The sequence below is a fragment of the Zingiber officinale genome, chromosome 1A (genome assembly GCF_018446385.1).
Source record: "Zingiber officinale cultivar Zhangliang chromosome 1A, Zo_v1.1, whole genome shotgun sequence".
NCBI classification, from domain to species: Eukaryota; Viridiplantae; Streptophyta; class Magnoliopsida; order Zingiberales; family Zingiberaceae; genus Zingiber; species Zingiber officinale.
Window position 1 is genome coordinate 67561455 of NC_055987.1, and position 17206 is coordinate 67578660.

The 17206-nt window shown below is 45.5% G+C and overlaps 1 protein-coding gene across 1 annotated transcript in view; it reads left to right on the forward strand.

Moving 5' to 3' along the window:
• LOC122025909 (peroxisomal fatty acid beta-oxidation multifunctional protein MFP2-like) overlaps positions 1-16743 on the forward strand; it is a 36960-nt gene extending 20217 nt beyond the window's left edge. Inside the window, exons 5-8 of the mRNA XM_042584697.1 lie at positions 2128-2249; positions 14741-14889; positions 15678-15816; positions 16407-16743. Coding sequence (XP_042440631.1) covers positions 2128-2249; positions 14741-14889; positions 15678-15816; positions 16407-16442 — 446 coding nt within the window. The 3' untranslated portion in view covers positions 16443-16743. The remainder of the gene's footprint in view (positions 1-2127; positions 2250-14740; positions 14890-15677; positions 15817-16406) is intronic.
• The last annotated feature ends 463 nt before the right edge of the window (positions 16744-17206 follow it).

Sequence of the window (17206 nt, forward strand, 5' to 3'; positions counted from 1 at the left end):
TGTGATGAAGCCATTTCATCGAACTTTCTGTTGAGCTCATCTATCGATGTTTCCAAGTTACGTATCTTGATGCAATTTTTGATTATATTTGTTGATATCCTCCGAGATGTGTGTATGCATGCATCATGTGCATGGTCAAGCATGTGCTTATACATATGGGCTTGTGTGTTGGTACTTGATGTTTGATTACTCATTTAATGTTGATATGTGTGTTTGCAGGCGCGTGTATGTGCACTAGCACATGCACGTCTTGATACTTGATGAATTCATTACTTGTGTTCGATGATAATATTCTTTAATTATGATATTGCATTATGTTCTTTCATTAAGATATGTGTGTTGATACTTGATGAATTGATTACTCATATTTGACGTTGATATTCTTTGATTATGATATTGTATTAATTGATGTTCTTTCATTATGTTATGCTTGTGTGTCAATACTTAGTGAATTCTATTTATTGATACTTTATGAATTCATACTTGTATTAATTGATTGTAGCAATCAATTAAGACAAGTATGGATTCATTAAGTATCAATTAATTCTTGTATTAATTGATGTTCTTTCATTATGTTGTTTGTGTGTTGATACTTACTGAATTCTATTTGTTGATAATTCATACTTGTATTTGATGTTAATATTTGATGAATTTATTATTATTTAATTACGAAATTGTATTAGTTGGTCTTCTTTGGTTATGAAATTTTTGTAGTTCTTCGATTATGATATTGCATTAGTTGATGTGAATTTAGTTTTTCCTCTCACAACTAATTCTCTCCTTTCCTCCCCTTAAAGCAAACACAAGGGAAGAAGAGTCTGGAAACTTTATCAAAAAGGGAAGAGACAGGAAAGATAGTCCTTTCCATGCACAAATATACTTTAGAAAGATAAATAAGGTTACTAAGTAAAATACTAATTCCTTACGTCCTATTCTCTCCTTATCCCCTAAGGTGGAGGGTTAAAAATAGTTGGGTTGGTGTAAAGAGGGATTTAGGGTTTAGGGATACAACTCTTTTATCTTCCTTGTTAAAGATTCCTAACAAAGAATAACTATCCTCTATTCTCTCCCTCCCTTTTCTTTCCTTCTTATTCCAAGATCTAAACACACCCTATATTCCCTTAATTACTTGAATGGAAGCAGGAGGAATCAAAGGAGTGAAAAAATATTTATTAGAGTTGAGGAAGAAAAAAGTAAAAAAGGAATTAATTACATTCAAACCTTTCAATTACTAATGTTATGTTTTGCGCAACAAGGGAATTGTAGATTATAAACCAATTCCTTCTTCGTTAACTAAGGTTCAATGATTTAAGTAAATAAGGTGAGAGAAAACTGTACGTGATTCTTTTTTATCTGCTCACTTAAATAAGAGTCTCTCTAATTCTCTCTCCAATTAATAAAACAGTATAGTTTCAAGTTAAATATAAAAAGGATGGAAGATGTGCAAAAATAATGGAATTAAGTTGAATTGACTAAAAAATTATAAATGAGACCAAAGCTATTCTTCAATGTATAAACTAAAACAAGAGTTTGATGTGCATACTTTTTTATTGCATAAGAACTTAGTGATTAATACTTAATAACTGAATATCTTTTGTTTTTGTGATCCCCATGTCCCCTTGCATTAAGTATATATATATTGCAAGACAACAATATGGCCAACCATGTTTTGTGAAACGTATGGTGTCAAAAATAAGTGTGAGAATAGTGAAGAAAAATACATGAAAATTAGTCACTAAAACTGAGGTCACCATTGATTATCTGGTTAATGTAATTGGTAATAGAAATGTCATTATTTGCAAATACTAAGGGGGAACTGTAATAGATGTAAATAAGAGGAAAAATGAAGATGATACAGGGATATTTGAGAGAAAATCAACTTTTTTAATTGATAGATATGCACAATTAATTAAGGTTAAAAGTATACGGTGCAAAAATTGATTCAAATAAGTTTCCTGGGAATTATTGACAAGAATATTGCCTTATATAAACCTTGAATAGTAAACAGATTAAGAAAACTAGCGCAAAGGGTTTATATATTTAACCTCAAATAGTTGGAACATATGGAACATTCAACTTGTCGTTTATGATAGGACTTATCTGCCATTCTCATTATTCTTTTCGCAGGTGAAGCTACAGGCAAGGGATTTTATAAATATGATAACAAAAGAAAGGCCAGTTCTGATCCGGAAATATTGAAGTATATTGAGAAATCAAGGAACATTGCTGGAGTTACCCCTAAGCCTGAGGTTCTTTCACTTTTGTTTTTGGTCTTGATTTTATGTTTCTACTTCGGGTACTTCCTAGCTGTGAAATCATTTGTATATAAAAAGTTCGTGGGTATTTGATTCTCATATTGAATTTACATGCTTTCTTAGAAAATCCTGATTTTTTTTTTCGGAATACAAATTCATAAATTTGCCAGTCAAATAGTATGACATCAAAATAAGAATGCCTTAATCTTTTATTAGTAATACTTCTGTGTGTGTGTGTATAGAGAAATTTTACCCTGCACATCCGTGGGTGATTGAGAGCGATCCGCGTGCCTGGAAGCCCTTCTAGGCACCCTGGAGCGCTTGGATCGCACTTAGTCCACTGATGTGCAGGGTAAGGGTATATATATATATATATATATAGCTCAGGTTAAGTTGCCAACAATCAGATTTTATTTTCTATGAAGTAGGGGTCGGCTTTGCATCTTCTATATTAGTAGTATTTATCCTTCAAGTTAACATGTTGGATTTGGCTAGTTGAATTTTTTTGAATCCATTATGCCCACCCACAAGGGAATTAGAGGGATTATATAAATGTATAAGTTGATCTCTTTCACAATAATTACTACTTGGAACTTACTGATTATGAGTTATTAAATGTGGTTTTCTGCCTAACAATATGAACACAAAATCAGCAATTTTTGTAAATCTTTAAAAAAAATTCATATTTCTTTCAAAGTTCTTAATTTTTGCAAACCAATTAGCAGGCACTTTTTTCTGATCTGTTGTGGTTTGCTATTGGACTACCAATACCTGATGTAAACAAAAACCCAAGTCGTCAAGAGACAACAAATATGGAGTGAAATCTATATGAAGCACCAAATTGGATAAAATGAGACTAATTAGAAAGATCAATTTTATAAGTTCACATTGGTCCTGGACTTCTATGATCCCAACATAAAAGTGTCCGTATCACATGGTTACCTTCAATAGCCTAGCAAAATATGAAAGTGAAACATTAGGCTTAAACAATTTCTAGTTTTATGTGCTTAACTTCTGATGCGGTGATGATGAGGGGCCTCATCCCGCTGCCACGGTGGAGGTTAAAGCAGGTTAAAGTCAAGACGGTCAACGGGTTGACGGTGTTGACTGGTCGGGCGTATCATACTCCGAATGAGGATTAAGCATCGACCTATCGCCTTCAACACGGAGTAATCAAACCGACGCTCAAAGGACGCGCAGAAGCAGATCGAGCGGCTCTTCCGCTCGGCCTAGCAGCGGACTTGACATCAGCTGAGCACGTGGATAGTAGATTGCCAGCTGAGTGGCTATCCTGCTCAACCCAACAATGGAGCATGCGGACGGTGGGCCGCTCGGCCCGGCCATGGACGACACTTGGGTAGTGGACTTTCAGTCGAACGGCTATCCCGATCGGCGTGACAGCCGACAACACCAGGACAATAGAGTTCCGACTGAGCGGCCATTCCACTTGGTCGAGTAGCAGACACAACAGGATATCTTTTGACATCCTTTTGCGAGCTAGCGCAGCTGACAGGCGGTATGGTCAGGCAGAAGATCGTATGACAGAAGCTTCCACTGTCACTTCAGAGATATGCTCGACCTGTTAAGATACTGTGTCAGGGGTACTTTACTAGCATGTCTTTTCAGAGAAAACTTTGAGAGGCGTGCTAGCCTTGGGAAGCGTGCACACACGTTTTCGGAGCTCTATATAAAGGGAGTCCAAGCATCGGCGGAGGTATGCTGGACACGCGATTTCTACTGTTGCACTACAATTCATCTTGCTTTGCCAGAGACTGACTTGAGCGTTGAAGGACCATCGTCGGGACCCCTTCCCTAGTTCGGCACTGACGTAGTCTATGGTTGTAGGTTTAAGAGGAGTCGGCTAGCAGAGCGCCACATCCCTAGCATCCGTCTCTTCGACTTTCGGATAGGATCATATGTTGCGCTGTATGTGGGAACGTCACTTGCATCCGAGCCGAAAGGATGGAAGACGCTGGACGACTAACCACCGTAACACTCACTCAAGAGGAGCTGGAGATGCTTGTGCAAGCACGAACAGCAAAAATGATCGAGCAGCAACAATAACATGCGCTAGCTGATCGGCTAGCGCCACAGCCTGTGACATCAGCGGCCGGTAGACGAGCGGGGCAAGAAGACCGAGCGGAGCAACTCTCCGTGTAGGGGTAGAACCGAAGGCCGACCGATATACAAGGGGAAGCGCCGTCCACGCCGATCCCCTTCCATCGAGCTCTGTTCCAAACCACCTTGGAGATAGCCCAAGCGCATTAGGAGCGAGGATCGTCCTCGGACGATGCTCCCGTTCAGGGTGTCAAGAAAGGCAAAACGCTCCGAAGCAACACCTCTCCCGAACGGATCAATCGACAATTCTCAGAGGAGATTTTGTAAGACCCTCTGCCTCGACACTACACCCCGTTGGCGATCAGGACGTACAATGGGTCAACCGATCCGGATGATCATCTGGATCAGTTCGACAATGAGGCTACGCTGCACCAGTACACGGACGGAGTGACGTGCAGAGTCTTCCACACGACTCTCTCCAGATCGACGCAGCGCTGGTTCAGAAGGCTGTCAGACGGCTCGATACGAAGCTTCAAGGATTTCTGAGCCGCGTTCTAGCACCACTTTGCTAGTCGTCGACGGTACCAAAAGATATGCGTTCGCCTCTTCGCCCTGAAGTAGGGGCCCAAGGAAGCGCTTCGAGCCTACATTCAGCGCTTCAACCAAGTGGCCATGGACATCCCCTCGGTCTCGTCCGAGACCATAATGAATGCATTCACCCAGGGGCTCGCCGAGGGAGATTTCTTCCCGTCACTCATCAAGAAGTAGCCTAGAGATTTCGACCACATGCTCAAGAAGGCCAACGAGTATATCAATGTGGAAGAAGTCCAGGCGGCCAGAAGAAAGGAGGCGTTGATCGAGCATTCAACGGCGACCGAACGCCGACCGACAAGTAGCCATCTGCCGCCCAAGGGTCCGAAGGCTGAAGGAGCACGACCCCACCGAGAGACTAGGGCATATGCCGTGCAGCATGTGGCATCCAGTCAGCCTAAGGCGTCGAAGGGCAAGGTATGGACGTCCGCCTATGTTTTGTTCATTCCACTAGTCGACGATGCACAACACGCGGGACTGTCGGGGATTGACACCGATAGTCAGCCGACCGGCTCCGAGAGGATACCGCCGCCTATCACCTTCACCCGATTGACGACCACGACCCAGCTCCGCTGAGCGTCGGGACCACAAAAGTGCGCTTGAACGCCATCACTAGCACCAACATCAGCGGAGGGAAGACACCGATCTATCGCGGACCCCGACCGAGCGAGATAGACCATTCGCTTGAGAAGAAAATAATAGGAATAATGCTTCTCGAGGAGAGATAGGCATGATAGCTGGTGGGCCGACCGGCGGCGACTCTAATTGAGCCCGGAAGTAACATGCTCGGCGGTTGGAGAACCACGTTGTCGGATGCAGCAAGGAGAGGGCCGAAGGCCCCCAGATCAGCTTTTGCCCTAACGATCTGGAGGGTGTCGAGGTCCCTCATGATGATGCCCTGATCATCCGAGTGGTGATTGCTAACCACCATACACCGGACTTTCGTCGACGCGGGAAGTTCGGTGAGCATCATTTTTAAGAAGGCGTTCGATCAGCTGCAGATCGATTGAAGCGAGTTGTTGCCCATGGTGACACCGCTTTACGGATTCACAGGCAACGAAGTTTTGCCGATCGGCCAAGCAAGACTGGCCATCTCGCTGGGAGACGAGTCGTTGAGGATTCGAACCACCAACTTCATAGTGGTGGACGCACCATCAGCCTACAACATCATCTTAGGCCGATCGGCCCTCAACGAGTTTCGGGCGGTAGTATCCACTTACTGCTAGAAGATAAAGTTCCCAGTAGACGACTAGGTGGGCGAGGTAAAGGGCGACCAACTGACCGTTCGGCGCTGCTATGTGGAGATGGTCAAGACTGAGGCCAAAGCCGCCCGGAAGACTCTACAGCTAGAGGTAAATGCTATCACCGAAAGATCTCCCACTTTAGTATATGAAGAAAAGGAGGAGGTCCAGATTCACCCAAGCTGGTCGGAAGCCATGACCTTCGTTGCCGCCGACCTGGAGGAAGAGAAGAAGGCATAGCTGATCGCCTTCCTCAAACAGAATGATGATGTGTTCCGTGTTCGCTTGGTCGACACATGAGCTGCCCGACATCACCCCGAGCGTGGCTCAGCATGAGCTTTACGTCCGACCGGACGCTTGGCTGGTCAAACAAAGGAAAAGAGATTTTAGCGCAGAGCAGAACGTGATCATCCGGGCGGAAATAGAGAACCTACTGGAGGCCGGCCATATCAGGGAAGTCCAATTCCCAAGCTGGCTTGCTAATGTTGTGCTAGTCTCCAAGCCGGGCAATAAATGGTGGGTCTGCATCGACTTCCGCGATCTTAACAAAGCCTGCCCAAAGGACTTTTATCCCCTGCCCAGGATAAATCAAATGGTGGACTCGACAGCTGACTACGAGCTCATTTACATGCTCGACGCATATCAAGGGTACCACCAAGTGCCGCTCGCATGGGAGGATCAAGAGAAGGTCAGCTTCATCACGGTTGACGGGACAGTTCGTACTAAAGAACGCTGGAGCCACCTACCAGAGGCTAATGAATAAGGTGTTCCGATGGAAGATCGGCCGTAATATGGAGGTATATGTCGACGACATACTGATTAAATCCCTCCGATCTGCTGACTTATGTGCAGATATCGATGAGACTTGTCGGACGCTAAGGACGTATGAAATAAAGTTGAACACGAGCAAGTGTCTGTTCGGCGCAAAGAGCGGACGCTTCCTGGGCTATATCATAACCGAGCGGGGCATCGAGGCCAATCCGAGCAAGGTCCAAGCTTTGTAGAACATGTCTCCGCCTCATAATTTGAAAGAAGCCCAGAGGCTAACCGATTGGATCCCGGCGGTATCCAGGTTCATATCCTAGTCGTCCGATCGGAGCCTGCCATTCTTCAAAATACTACGCCGAGCTACAAAATTCCAATGGGACGCCGAGTGCGACCGAGTGCTGGAGGAGCTGAAGGAGTATCTGAACTCGCTGTCCGTGTTAGCCAAGCCAGTTGTGGGTGAGCTGCTCTGGATTTATTTGTCATCCAACGAACATGCCGCTGGATCGGCTTTGGTTAGGCAGAACGGCCAAGACCAGCAACTTGTATATTTTCTGAGCCATATATTGAAGGATGCTGAATATCGCTATACCGGTCTCGAAAAGCTAGCCTACGCTCTGATTCTAGCCGCTTGGAGACTTCGTCCATACTTCCCGGCGCACTCGATAATTGTGATGACTAATAGCGCTTTAGGAAGTGTCCTCCTCAATCCGGAGGTGTCGAACGACTGATCAAATGAACGACTGAGCTGAGCGAGTTTGACATTCAGTATCAGCTCCGAGCGACGACCAAGGCTCAGCCTTGGCAGATTTCGTCATCGAAGTCCAGAGTAATGAGCTGGACGCAACATGGAAGATATATGTGGATGAATCGTCCACTCGGTAGGGTAGCGGAATCGACATATTACTTATCTCACCGCGGGAGGACTGGATGTAGTTGTCCGTTTGGCTAGACTACAGAGCAACTAATAACGAAGCAGAGTATGAGGCGCTAATAGCTGGCCTATAGGCCGCTCGGCACGTAGGGGTAGTTAAAGTCCTCATCCACTAGAACTCTCAGCTGGTCGCTCAGCAGCTGTTTGGAACGTTTGAGATCAGCAATGCCCGACTTCGGCTTTATGCGAAAGCTTTCGAGAAGTTGAGAGCCAACTTCCAAGAGGTCCTCATACAGAAGATCCCCCGATCGGACAATCAGGCGGCGGACGAGTTAGCAAAACTAGCCAATTCGCTGACACCGATCGTCATAGGTCAACCAATCGAGCAGGTCTCATTGGTGGCGCACATTGATCGGATGGAGGGGATAACCTTCCCGAGCGATTGGAGAATAACACTAACAGAGTCCTTGCAATCAGGAGATGCACCTGCCGATCCGGAAGAAGCTCGCTTACTGAAGAACAGGGTCGGACGGTTCACCTTAATTGGTGACCAACTGTACAAGAGAGCCTTCTCTAGGCCCCTCCTCAAGTGCGTCGGATCGGAAGACGTCGAGTACATCTTGAAGGAGGTGCACAAAAGCTCTTGCGGAGGGCACCCGGGCGGTCGAGCGCTAGCCCGTAAGATACTCTTGGCCGGATATTTATGGCCGACCCTACGGGAGGATTGCCACTCGGGCGGTGGCTACCTACCTGTCCTGCCAGAAGTATCACAATGTACCACACCAACCGACTTGAAAGCGTCCGCTGTGTCATGCCCGTTCGACCAATGGGGCATGGACATTGTCGGGCCTTTCCCCACGGCGATCGGTTAGCGGAAGTTTCTACTCGTTGCTGTGGACTACTTCTCAAAGTGGGTAGAGACCGAGCTGCTTGCAAGAATCACCGAGCGGATGGTCACTAAATTTATTTGACAGAACATTATTTGCCGGTTCGGAATCCTACGCCGATTCGTGTCTGATAATGGAAGGCAGTTCGCCGATCAAGAAAGCTATGACATTCAGCAAGCCCTCACCTCGGTGACCTACCCTCAGGGTAACGGGCAAGCCGAAGTCGTCAATAGGGAGATTCTCAGAATCTTGCGCGCTCGGCTAGACCACATGGGAGGCAATTGGGTCGACGAGCTCTCCAGTGTATTGTGGGCTCTCCGCATGACTCCGAAGGAGGCAAACGGCGTAATTCCATTCCAGTTGGTGTACGACAGCGAAACAGTTGTCCTCGTGGAGGTCGGAGTGGAAGTCGATCGGGTGCAGCTCTACGACAAAGGGAACACCAAGTGTAGGCTAATGGAGCTCGACTTGGTGGACGAAGCGCGGGCAAAAGCCGCCGTTCGGCTAACGACGTATCGACAACGAATGAAATAGAACTACAATCGGCGAGTGATCCCGAGGTCCTTCCAGGTCGACGATCTCATCTGGAAGAAAGTGAAGCTGGTCGGCAACATCGCCAAGCTCGAGGCACCATGAGCAGGACCGTTCAAGGTCATGCAGAAGCTTCGTTCGGGCGTTGGAGGATGAAGAGGGGAGGCAGCTCGAGAGGCCATGAAGCGCAAATCATCTACAACCCTACAGGGTTAGACGAGAGGTGCGCTAGTGAATCCTGTACTTTGTAAAGTTTGAACAGAAAAGCAAAGGACTCTCAAGTGCATCTCCACCGACGGTCGAACGACGACCTTAAACCCGAGTGTACGAGTTTATATCAGCGGTCGAGCAGTGACCTTAAACGTAAGTCTACAACAAATCGTCGAGCGGCGACGTTAAACGCGAATCTACCTCAAATCGTCGAGCGACGATGTTAAACGCGCGTCTCCATCAACGATTGAGCGACGACCTTACACCCTCGTCTCCACCAATGGTCGAGCAACAATCTTAAATCCTCGTCTTCACCGACGATCGAGCGACGACCTTAAACCCGGATGTACAAGTTTATATCAGCGGTTGAGCAGCGACCTTAAACGCAAGTCTATAACAAATCGTCGAGCGACGACGTTAAACGTGTGTCTCCATTAATAGTCGAGCGACGACCTTAAACCCTTGTCTCTATCGACGGTCGAGCAGCGACCTTAAACCCTCGTCTTCACCAACAGTCGAGTCACGACCTTAAATCCGGGTGTATGAGTTTATATCAGCGGTCGAGCAGCGACCTTAAACGCAAGTCTACAACAAATCGTCGAGCGGCGACGTTAAACGCGAGTCTACTTCAAATCATTGAGTGGCGACGTTAAACACGTGTCTCCATCAACGGTCGAGCGGCGACCTTAAACTCTCGTCTCCACCAACGATCGAACGATGACCTTAAACCCTCGTCTTCACCGACGGTCGAGCGACGACCTTAAACCCTTGTCTCCATCAATGGTCGAGCGACGACTTTAAACTGTTGAGCGACGACGTTAAACCCGTGATTTCATCAAATCATTGAGCGGCGACGTTAAACCCGGGATTTCATCAAATCATCGAATAGCGACGTTAGACCCAAGTCTGCGTAGGCTGTCGCACGACTGACGGTGAATAGGGGTTGCCCAAAAAAGCTCCCAAAACTTCAGATAAATGACCCGTTCTGGAGTATGTACCAAAATACTTGAAAATTCGTGCAACTTGGAAAGCAAAACGAATTGAGCGGACGCGCATACAAACCATTGCCGATCGGAGGAATTATAGGGCCACGATACGAGTGAGAGCGGAAGAACAAATAAAATCTTAGCCGAACGGGCAAGCATGCATTAATACTGCAAAATTTACAGGGGAGAGTACAAAATTAGAGCCCTCAACCTCACTCGAGGTAGTCTAGGGCGTCGTCAGGCAGCGACTCGGTCATCTTGTCCTGACTGATGACATTGCCTGTCAGATCAGTGGGAATGTGGTCGCCTTCCTTGAGTTGGTGGAGCGCCCCATCGATTGCGAGGTCAAAAAGTCGAAGAGCTCGATCGACGACTTTGTCATTGAACGCGTCTGAGCGGATGTAGGCTTGCTTCCGAACCTCAAACCTACTTGACTCGGCTTCTTGGTAAGTCGTCAGAGCCATTCGGGAAGCCTCCAGCTTATCCTTGGCGGTGGCTAGCGCGACATCCTTGGAGGCAATTTGGTTGCGGAGGGACTTTTCTTCGGCCGAGCGGTTGTTTCGCTCGACAGCCAAGAAGTCTTCGAGCTCCTTGAGCTTCTGGGCAAAAGCCCGAGCCTCCTTCTTCTTCAGTTCAAGGTCGTCGATAGCCCGTTGCTTTCTTACATTGGCCGACTCTATCTTCTTGTCAAATGTGCTGACCTGTTTGTTGAGCCGAGCTAGCATCACCTCCTGATCTGCGGATTTTCTCCGCTTGGCTTCCAAAAGCTTGGTGCTCTTCTCCAAATCGGCCTTCAGTTTGGCCACCTCGTCCTCCAAAAAGGCGAGCCGTTGGCACATGGCCAGGCTCTCCACCCAATATTGCGGACAGATAAAGGTTAACGTCGATCGGAGATAAATTATGAATTTATATTGAAATACTTACTCTAGTGGACATTTAGGTGTGGCTATTTGCAAGCGCGCCCGAAGGCATCATCACCATACGAGCTCGCGCGTCCTCCCATACCTTAGCGAGCGGCTCCTAAATGATGATCTGGTGCTCGGGGGCTCGAGACGCGACGCTCGGCTAGCTATATTCTTAGGTCGGCAGGTGGAGGATCGCCGTGATGTGTCGCCGGTCGGTTGGGGCCGATTGTGTCGAGGTCGCTCGGCCGGAGGGATCGGAAACGGAAGCAGGATGGATGTCGGACTTATGGACCTTCGAAGGCTTCGAAGGTGGTGGCAGGAACGCCACTGGCGGCGCGACGACGGTCCCCTGAGGCAGCTCGGCGAGAGAGGGCGTCCGGTCAGATCAGACGAGCAGGCCGCTACCTTTTCTTGAAGCGGAACTAGGGTCGAGGTTCCGACCCGCTCGGCAAACTACGCACCCGAAGTAGCGGAGCGGGATGAAAGCTTCGCTCGACGCTTCTTGCGCCTATTCAGTGGTACATCGGATGAGGCCGAGTCCAATGACTCTTCCATCAGGATGAGCAGGCGCCGTGCGAGTGGGGGCTGTGATCCCATTCCCTCTCCTTCGCTCGACGCATGGCTGGCCTCGACTCCGCTCACCAAGATGGGCGTCGCACCGTTCTCATCATGGGGTTCTTCATGGGAGCCGACCAGATGTAGGCCGCAGCTCGCCAGTTCTTCGACAGCTGCCGTGTTGATCACGACATCTTTGAGTTTCGCCTTGCCGGCTAGACGCGCGCGCAACATGACTTGGGATGCAAAAGAGGAAGAGAAATCAATCAGCATCAAAGGAAAAGAGTAAAGTAGTAGCATACCTAGGCTGGTCGAAAGCCGGGTGCGGATCGGATTGAGATCGAAGATGTACAGGACACCCTCAAGTAGCAACTTGTGGATGTTGTACTTCTGACCGGCCAACATGGAAGCAGCATGCAGGTAGTCCGGTCGGCTCTTGTAGCTTTTTAGAGCTGACTGCGACGCCACTTCGAGTTGCCAGTGGGTTGGGAAGTCTGGCCGCTCGGGAAGACACATAAAAAAGAAGTATTCTCTCCGATGTTTATTGGAGGACGACATCTTATCAAAAAACACTAAACCGACCCGGGATTGGAAAAGGAAAGTCCTTGGCTCGGATTACTTAGAATAATAGGAATAGTGGAAGACCCGGGGAGTAAAAGGGATGCCCTGCAGACGGAACAAGACAACAACGTCGCACAGCAAGCGAAAGGAGTTCGACACGAGCTGAGGGAGGGAAATGCGAAAGAATTTACAAATTGCGGAAATGAAGGGGTGGATAGGGAACCATAGATCGACGGTGAAGTGATCCCTGAATAGACAGACGCAGCCGGTTGGCGGGGAATTCAGCCGGTCGGAAGGGGAAGGCAAAACTATCTCATGATCGGATGGGATTTCGAAGGCATTTCCCAGGCTCTCAGTGTCGCCTCCATCGAACCTAGACTCCCTGGATGAATACCAGAGTCCAGGGATACAGGCCGACAGTTGTGAAGAGCCGCCCATCACAAAAATAGACGAAAAAAAGAAATCGAAGGGAGAAATGCGGTCGAAAGAGGAAAAAAGGCCACTGGATAGTCGCCGGAATAGGAAGAAAGGCCGGAGAGTTCAAAAGCAGACTCACTTAGGGAGAAAGCTTAATGGGAGAGGGTGGTCGAGGAAGGAGCGCGGAGGATCGTCGGAGCAAATCGCACAGAAGCAGAACACGAAGGTCGCTGGGAGCACTTGAGGAAGACGGACGCTTAGAGGAGGTGGCGATGCGACGGGCTTATAAGCCCCAGGCCCGACCGATCGGAGTCGTTCGATCTAGGTCACAAAATCCTGGCGAAGATCGGACCGTTGAATTCAAACCGTCAAGTGTCACATCAGTGCCTTGTCGCATCAGGCGTGCGGCAGCCGGGGGCGTGACATGTGACGCTTTGCCACAGGTCGGCATTTAATGAAGGCATGGGGCGCGCTCGACTTTAATGTGTCGAGATCTGCACGATTTCCTAAAAATTCAGATGACGTCAGCCGGATCACACTCACCCAGAGAAGCCCGAGAAATATTTTCCGAGTACAAGTGCTTGTTGTACTGATCGACTTAAGGGATCAGACCTAAGGCCGATCAACAATATTCAACAAACCAACTAGCAAGAATGGCTGCGCGACAGGTCACCAATTCACGTTGGTCCGAGCGGAGTCCATTGGGAGTCAACAGTCGATCGGGAAGAAATCTTCGCAAGATAACTTTGTCCAGTCAGTCGGACTTGTAGCCTCCTTCAGCTAGACTTGAAGGGGAGGCTTGTGATGCGGTAATGATGAGGGGCCCCGTCCCGCTGCCACGGTGGAGGTCAAAGCGGGTCAAAGTCAAGATGGTCAACGGATTAACGGTGTTGGCCGGTCGGGCGTATCATACACTGACCGGGGATTAAACACTGACCCATCGCCTTCGACACGAAGTAATCAAACCGACGCTCAAGGGACGCGCAGAAGCAGACCGAGCGGCTCTTCCCCTCGGCCTAGCAGCGGACTTGACATAAGCTGAGCACGCGGATAGTAGATTGCCAGTCGAGCGGCTATCTTGCTCGGCCCAACAATGGAGCAGTGGACGGTGGGATGCTCCGGTCGAGCAACTATTTCGCTCAGCCCGACCACAGACGACACTTGGGTAATGGACTTTCAGCCGAGCGACTATCCCGATCGGTGCGATAGCCGATAGCGTTGGGACAACAGAGTTCCGACCGTCGAGCATGGTTAGGCAAAAGATCGTATGACGGAAGCTTCCACAGTCACTTCAGAGATATGCTCGGCCCGTTAAGGTACTGTGTCAGGACACTTTACTAGCATGTCTTTTCAGGAAAAACTTCGAGAGGCGTGTTCGCCTCAAAGCGCGCACGCACGCTTCCGGAGCTCTATATAAACGGAGTCCAAGCATCGGCGGAGGTATGCTGGACACGCGATTTCTACTGTTGCACTACAGTTCTTCTTGCTTCGCCGGAGATTGACTTGAGCGTCGGAGGCCATCGGCCTCTTTCTTGGCTTGGCACTGATGTAGTCTGTGGTTGTAAATCCAAGAGGAGTCAGCTAGCGGTCAAGTAGGAGCGCCACATCTCCAACATCCGTCTCTTTGACTTTCGGACCGGAACAACTTCAAATGGCACATTTTTGTCACATTAGACCATGGTCTTAACAGCTTCCATAATCCATACCGTCGTTGCTTTTCAAACATGATTTTTATCATATACTTTGAGAAATATATTCAAATGTATACTGGTTATGCTTTCATACATAAACCGGACACATGCCACTTCTAGTACCAATCCAAGATGCTCTGTTTCCTTTTGACAATTATATCATGTTTCATTTGTGATTCTTTTTGATCTCCATGTTGATTTGTTAATCTGCAGTTGATCAAGTTATCAGACAAAGATATAGTGGAAATGGTTTTCCTCCCAGTGGTCAATGAAGCCTGCCGGGTCCTTGACGAGGGAATTGCTGTCAAGGCATCTGACCTTGACATTGCTTCTATCATGGGCATGGGTTTCCCTCCTTACAGGTTCATTTTTGCATTATTGTAGAACTGGTTTTCAGTTTACAAATTTAAAATTGTCATATTATAGATATTCAAAATTTTATAATATCATGACGATTATAATTAACTATTAATTCATTATTAATTAAAACATACAATTAGAATAGTCACATTTATTTTAATTAATTAAATTTTACAAAATGTCATAATTTAAAGTTTAGCCCTCAATATTAATTTATAATCTTAACTTTGAAATTCTTATCAATATTATTATTCAAGGATAAGCATGTAATATAATATGTAATTCCACTAGGTTTTTAATAAATCATCAGACCAATATATACAAAATATTTGTTTACCTTACAAATTTATTATTTAAAATTGATTCCTATTTCATAAATTTAAAATTATCAAAATATTACGTCTTTGTGCAATATATATGCAGATTTTTACTAATTCATATTTATAATTTTATTTTTTTTATTTTCTTTAAATTTATTATTTTTTATATTAACTTAGAATTATTTATTTAAGATTTGTTAAGGATAAAATAATTAAAGAATTGCCATATTTAATGAACAAATAATTAGATAATTGTTTGGGTTCGGGGTGAAATTATAATAAGATTTTAGTTTCTATTTGTTCAATTGCAATAACATGTTGCTAGTGATGTGGCTTTACTAGAATTGAGAATTCCTGAGTATTTTGTAGTCTATCTTTTTTTAGTTATATGTAATATAGTAGTCATTATTAGGGAAGTATCTTCTTATTTCCTAATTTGTTTGGCTTTCTCATGATGAACCAAAAACCAGGGGTGGTGTAATGTTTTGGGCCGACTCTCTTGGAGCAAAATACATCTTTGAAAGACTGGATTCATGGTCGAAGATATATGGTGATTTCTTCAAGCCTTGCTCTTACCTTGCAGAAAGGGCGGCCAAAGGCATTTCCTTGGTGAGATTCATACATTCACCCCACTCTGTATGTTCAGTTCCAGCTTACTGTAATGGAGTTTTATGCGGATAACATGGAAGAAGTTATGAACATGTACAACAACTGAATTAGTTAGTTGAATTAATTAAACATAAAGGCGCATTAAAGTAAATAACCATAAAAAAAATTTGGTAAAAGAGATTTAACAAGGGAGCTAGATATTGGGGATATTAGATACAGTTAATTCAAAATAATTAGGATATGAACCTTGTTATTGTTCTTAGAGCTTGGTTTTAATTGAATGATATTTTTTTGGGAAAAGTGAGTTCTCTGCAAATAATGGATGGCCCAAGTTTTTGTCACGAAAGAAAGATGATTAGACAAATTGATTAAACTATAGTTAAGAGATAGGAGGATTTACAATGATCCTAAAACTAACTGCTGAACGCCTAAAAGATATTAAAATGAACTGAATATTGCTAATGGTGTCAACTTATATAGAACTCAACAGAGGGTAACATGTTGTCTATCCAAGATATTAGGACGTGCGCCTGTTAATGTTGTTGTCAGTTACAGCTAGGTTTTGATTAAATGACAATATTTTTTGGCAGGGTGCCCCTTCCATTCAAGACAATGCTCGGCTGTAGTAGACAGGTTATCAGTACATCCTATCCAGAAATATCGGAATTCATCAGCAACATATGCCTCTTCCCATGGCCAGGTGCATCACTTTGTTGTGATGATAAACAATTATCTTGGATTTCGTTACCATCAGTTTGCTACTTAGTGTATGTTATTCTATCTGAACATCTGTCCCTTGTAGGATGATTACATGTTTGTGGTAGTTCAATTGCTCTTAAACAGAGTCCTGTTATTGAATAAAACTTAAAAAGTGTTATAGATGTAATGAGGTCAAATTTCGTTGCAAAACACGGAAGTTACTGTTTACTTTTTGTGGCTCGTGTAATGTCTCCATGATTTAACTACTCGTAAATGCAAATAGATGTAATATTTTCCAGCTTGATTATACTCCTGGAAACGCAAATTAAGTTGCCCATGTTTGAAGATGAATGATGATGACACTTAGCAATAGTAGGTAACTCAAGATTATCAGTTGTCTCTAAAGCCCAAGCTAACCCAAGAGTTGACCCTAACAATTGATCTCCTGCTCAAAATTCTCGCACTTTGATAAGACAGTTGGATGACATGATCACTTAATTGTAACAAGTTGTCTTCTATGGTTTTATCATATTTGGTATGTTTGAAATGATTGTCTTTCTTAGCAGGGATTTTTAATGTAGAGTATTTAGAGGAGGGTATAAGTATAAATATATGTATATATCGATCTTGGGACATTTTAGAGATGCAACACTTTGTCAAAGATGAATTGTGACTATTCAAATTTCCAAAA